At 45.0% G+C, this 5540-nt stretch overlaps 1 protein-coding gene across 1 annotated transcript; it reads right to left on the bottom strand.

The window, feature by feature from the left end:
• Positions 1 to 2279: 2279 nt before the first annotated feature.
• Positions 2280 to 4563, bottom strand: DIRAS3 (DIRAS family GTPase 3). Its single transcript, XM_039838470.1, has 2 exons — positions 4402 to 4563; positions 2280 to 3688 (listed from the first exon to the last, which is right to left on the bottom strand). The coding sequence occupies exon 2, from the start codon at positions 3621 to 3623 to the stop codon at positions 2934 to 2936; it is 690 nt and encodes a 229-aa protein (XP_039694404.1). The 5' UTR covers positions 3624 to 3688; positions 4402 to 4563; the 3' UTR covers positions 2280 to 2933.
• Positions 4564 to 5540: the final 977 nt, after the last annotated feature.

A 5540-nucleotide genomic window follows, 5' to 3' on the forward strand; every position in this document is an offset into this window, starting at 1 on the left:
TTATTTTCATATTAAGAAGGAGTACTTGGGAGGTATGGGGCTACTCTGTCTAGGCTGGAACCAAGAATCTACTAAGTGCTAAATCTAAGTACCACTTTCTAATCCTCATCCTATTCTATTTGTTACAATTTTTTTTTTTTTTTGCTATGATAAATGCTTTTCCTTGAAACTAATTTCTCCCTCGGCATTTATTACTGCACATTACGAGCTACCTCCTATCTTTTGGTCACTTCTAAATGTCCTTCACAGTTTCCTCTGGGTCAGTAGCTTTCTAAGTGCTTGTGTTCCCCAGGATTCTGTCTTAAGTCCTTTTAACTTGCCTCTTTTCTCTCTCCACAGCTAGCTATATGCTGAAAATGCACAAACGGTTGTCTCTAAATCCTCATCCCAATCTAGTTCCCATTGGAAACTTCCAGCCGGCTATCCTGGCAACTATGTTACCCAAAATGTAACTTATTATCCTCATGCGCATGTGCAAATAGATGTTCCTTCCAAATTGGCTTTTATTTCTGAACTTCTGAACTTGGTTATGACCCTATAAACCCTATAACCTACCAGGAAACACACTCAAAAATGTGTATTCATGTTTGGCTTCTTTCTTTCTTCCAAACTCCAGTACATCATCAAGCTCTTGCCGTTCTCCCTACTAAATAGTTCTCAGTACCTCCCTTTGTCTCCATTCCCTCTGGCAATGCCTAGAGTATTTACTCAAAATCACTCTTCCAATTGTTTTTAAATTTGTCTACCTGCCTCTTTTCATTACCTATTACAGAGGCTCTAGCATGATCTCTTTTTAATGCAAATATGATCAAATCTGTTTAAATCCTTTAGTAATTACCTTTAAAGGATGGATTCTAAACTTCAACTTTTCAAGCCCTTCTTCCACAGTTTGCTCCATTTCTGGAAACACACTGTGATCTCTCAGACCCCACATTTTGTCCAGATCTTTGCTCGCATTGCTTGGTCTGCTTGAAATGTCTTCTTCTGTCACCCACACCCACTCCACATAAACCAACTCCTACTAGGCATGAAAGGTTCCAGCCACGTGATCTCTTCCGGGAAATGTTCTCCTTTGCCCTGTGTAAAGTGTTGCTCTTCCCCGTTTCTAAACCCCTGTCTGCGTGTTGTAATTGTTGATTTGCTTCTTTGCCTCCCATCTGGATTCTAGAGAGGCTCTGAGGAAGCTTTTTTCTCACATCTGTATAATACAAATAGAGAACAGAAAAGTCAGCTATTTGTCCTTTGACTAGTTGTTTTAGAGTGGAAGTATACTATTGCGGTTAAAAGTATTGACTCTGGAGCAGAAAACCTGGTTTCAAAGATCCCTTGCTCATCTACAAGGAGTGACAAAAGCAATACATTTTTTGAGGAGAATTCTCCTGGAAAATAGTCAAGATAGAGTACTTTTCTTTTAGAAATAAAATTTCTCCATTAGGAACTTTAACTAAAACCTATTTTTTAATAGATTACATAAAAAGCAATATGGTAAGAGCACTTAGGTATTTTCTAGTGGTCGAGAAGAATCGCTTTGAAAATGAATAGGAAAAATCTTAATTGACTATTTAAAAGAAACCACTGAATGGATTTTCTAAGCTCAAAACTTTGATCATACTATTATAAAATAAATGTTTATGCTTTTGTCTCAACAGTGTGCTTGTTCCCTGAAAATCAAGCTATATGAAACCGTTTTTAAAAACATATAAATTGCTCATTATTTGTTCAATATTTTACGGGGAAAAAATTACCACATTGAGTTTTCCCTTCCTCCTCCAATTGAAAAAAACACTCGAAAGCAAAGACGTGTGTAGATATATATATAGTCCCTCACTCAAAAATTTATGTTCAAATATATAAAATTAATCTTTTTTAAAACTCAACTTGTTTCTCAAATTTCAAATCCCTCCCATTTCTCCCCTTACCTTTCAACCCCCTATATCCATATCCAGTATATCTTTTGTACTTCTTGAGGAAAGACTTTTAAGGAACCAAAGGCTGAGGTTTGTTTTTCACCTGTACCTCCAAGATGGCAAAAAAGTGAGCTTCCTCTTCAAAGACCCCTGGAGTGTTTCTAGACATCGGTCCAGGAAAGATTATGGATACAAACCAGCTCTGCTTTGCTGTGACCCCCTTAACCACCCCCACACTGGCTCATTTCAAGAGGGCAGGGGCATCCATGTGTGAAATTCTTATTAAAAACCTTCCCCAGATGTGGTGGAAATTTTAATGTCATGGGTAATTTTTTTTGTTGTCCAGTGGGGGAAAAAAAATATTACAGCCGATTGCATGCAGGAAAAGCTTTATTAAGTCATGGAACTGTTATACTTTTTAAAATTGCTAAGCGGAATACCCCAACATTTTTAAATGACTTAGGAAACTGGCACATCTTTAGTAAGCAGGTTCCACTTTCATCATTTTCTCTGCCCCACCTTCAATGCTCAGTTGTAGAATATTCATTTATTTATCTTATTAAGTATATTTATCTCACAGTCATCTGTCAAAGCTTTTGTTGCAAAAACACATCTTAACAATTACGTACACAATGGAAAGATCTGATTAGGTGTTTACAGGACTTGAAATATTTAAAAATACACAATAACAGGGTTACAAGAAGGGTAGTGGCATCTTTCAATTCATTTTACTATTTCTTTCTCTTTTGCAAACATTAATCTCTGACGTCAGTCAAGTCTTATTCCTTAAACGCACCGTGCTCCTTTCCCCCCCTCTTCCTCCAATATCAATGTTGTAACAATCAGAATTCTCTTGCCTGGGAAAAAGAAAAAATTTTAACTACGAGGGACATTTATTGACGTCTAGCTGTTACAACCCAAACCACAGCACAAAAGTCAGTCATGTACAGGTGACACATTACACTGACATTGGTCCACGTTTTCTGTACACTGTCGGAGAAGGTCGGGGCTCCTAAAACTCAGGGCTCACATGACGATGCACTTGCCGAGCAGCTTCTCGGCCACCTTGGGCATCTGGGATTTCTTCTGGTTAGGCTGGAGGCAGGTGGTGGGCTTCTTCGCGTGGTTCAGCAGCATGTGAAACAGCTCCTGCACATTGACATCCTTCTTGGCAGAGGTCTCCAGGAAGGCGCAATTCCACTCCATCGCGTAGGCAGCGCCATCCCTCGCCGTCAGCTCTCGGCGGCGACTGTCATCGCATTTGTTGCCGACCAGCACGATAGGATACTTACGCAGGTTTCTACCTTTGATCTCGCGGATCAGCTCATAGAAGGGCTTCAGCTCCTCCAGGGTTTGCTTCTTGGTGACCGAGTAGACCAGGATGAAGGCATGGCCCCTGGCAATGGCGAGGCGCTGCAAACCCGGGTAGCGATGACCGCCAGCCGTGTCGGTAATATGCAGCGTGCCGGTGCCGCGATTGCCGCTGCGGACCTGGTGGTAGGTGTCTTCCATGGTTGGTACATACTTGTCGCGAAAGTTGCCGCGCACCCATCTCTTCACCAGTGCACTCTTGCCAACGCCTGTGGAGCCCAGGATCACCACGCAGTAATCTTTGTTCCTTCTCTGCGGAACGAAGGCGCGGATGATCAGCAGAGTGGGCAGAGGCCGCAGCCGCTGCATCAGCTTTTCCTTGAAGCCAAAGCAGGAATTGCCCATTGTCGGAAATTGGTGCGGAGATGCTCGCACAACTTCTGTGGCACCGAGCCAGAAGCAGGCGAAGCCTAGGGAGGAAGAAAGGGAGAGTGAGAGATTGGACTTCTAACCTGGAATGTTGTCACAGCATCTGCCTGGACAGCTTCTCCAGGGCATGCTGGGGAGGGTCTCAGCTCACTCCCCAAACCCCACATCCTCCCTCCTCGGAGGCAGAGCCTGGCTCACTGCCCACCTCAGGCACCCACAAAAGGCAGTGCAGGTGCGGAGATTCGCTCACCACCTCCTCCAAGGACGCCTTACTCAGTGGCTACACACCCGTTATTTGCACAACACACTACTAGCTGCAAAATGAGAAACTGTAAAAACGGACGGCTTGCCAACCCTTAAAACGCACACATCCGAGAGATGTTACCAAACCTTCCCTCCCCGAAAAAGCCCTCGTTGCACTCTTTCCTTGGGTATTAAAAATCTGTCAGCGTCTCTGATACTGATCCATTACGGCAGTCAAGGGTTGGTTGCCGCGAACACCGCGATCCAGGGTGTGGTCATGGGGTTGGTAAGGGGCGCCCAAGGAGCCCACAGGGGCCAGATGCTCGGTTCGTTCTGCCAACAGACCCATTGCCTGCAGCAACTATCCCCGTGTCATCCAGGGATGTGTACCCACCCGCTTGGCGGACAATGTGTCTACGAGTTCTCATCCACAACAACCCAGGCTGGTTAGCCAGCTACACCTCGCATTCTAGTTCCCCGCAAAAGACAGAAAATTGCTTTTGGCTTTTACCTCTCTGCTAGAAGAGAACCGAGTGCGCTAGCGGGCAAATCTGCTCCTCGCCCAGGCGGTGTTGGCGGCGGCAGTAGACGCGGCACCAGTCGCGTGCCTGGAGCGGCAAGCGGAGCGCAGCCAGGTATGACCAGCACGCTTGGAGGCTCCGAGAGAAATGCTCCAACTGTTGGACTCCGACTGGAGCACTGGAACCAGGGGGCGCAGACTGGGAGACTCCACTTGCACAGTACGCAGAGGGGAGGACTGGCCGTGCAAGGCTGGCCGAGCCCAGATGTGCTCCCACCCCTCCCCCCACGATCTTCCCGGCGTCCCCCACACCTGAGAGTACCAGTACCCACAGCCCAATGCAGGGCAGAGCGGGGGCGGGGTGGGTGGGTTCCTGGCTTTACAGGCACTGGCCCCTGTGGGGTTAGCACTACTGAGCTTCTGTTATAAGAACAGGCTTCAGAACCTACCTCTGGTTGGGATTTCCTGTAGTTTGGGCAGGCTCTATGTAAGAGGATTGAGGAGCATCCTCTAAACCCAGTGGCATTAGCATCTATCACATTTATCACCACTCCTTGTACATTGGGTCTCATTTGATCATCACAAAAACCTTTTAAGAAAATCAGAGCAGGAATGTACGCAGCCTCTAGGTGCCTAGAGTGGCCCCTGACAGCCAGCAAGAAAACATGGACCTCGAGCTTATACTTGCTAGCAACTGGATTTTGCCAACAATCGAAATGAACTTAAAGCAGATTCTTCTCTTGAAACTGCGTATAAGACCACAAACCGGCCAACAGACGTGATTAAGCAGAGAACCCAGTCCAGCCCACAGACTTCTGTGGTTTCTGTAGTTTGGTGTGTTGTTTTAAGCCATAAAGTGTGTGGTAATTTGTTACACAGCAAAAGTAAACTAATGCAGCAGGTAAAATTACTTGTTCAAGGTTATAGAAGTCATGAATGAGTGACCTAGGTCCAAACATATTTCTCCTGACTCCAAAATTTCTTTCTCTGGTATTATCATTCTATGTCATTAAGCTGATACTCTATTTCTTATTCATTAGTGACTTTTTTAATGTAGCTTTTTTCTTACCCAAAGGCACATCCATGTTGGGAGGAGATCAAGGGCACATGCTTTAGAGGCAAAAACTGTG

The sequence above is a fragment of the Pteropus medius genome, unplaced genomic scaffold, assembly GCF_902729225.1.
Source record: "Pteropus medius unplaced genomic scaffold, Ma_sr-lr_union100, whole genome shotgun sequence".
Classification (NCBI taxonomy): domain Eukaryota; kingdom Metazoa; phylum Chordata; class Mammalia; order Chiroptera; family Pteropodidae; genus Pteropus; species Pteropus medius.

Coding starts and splice junctions, on each gene's coding strand:
- DIRAS3 (XM_039838470.1), bottom strand. CDS start 3,623: ATGGGCAATTCCTGCTTTGGCTTCAAGGAAAAGCTGATGCAGCGGCTG.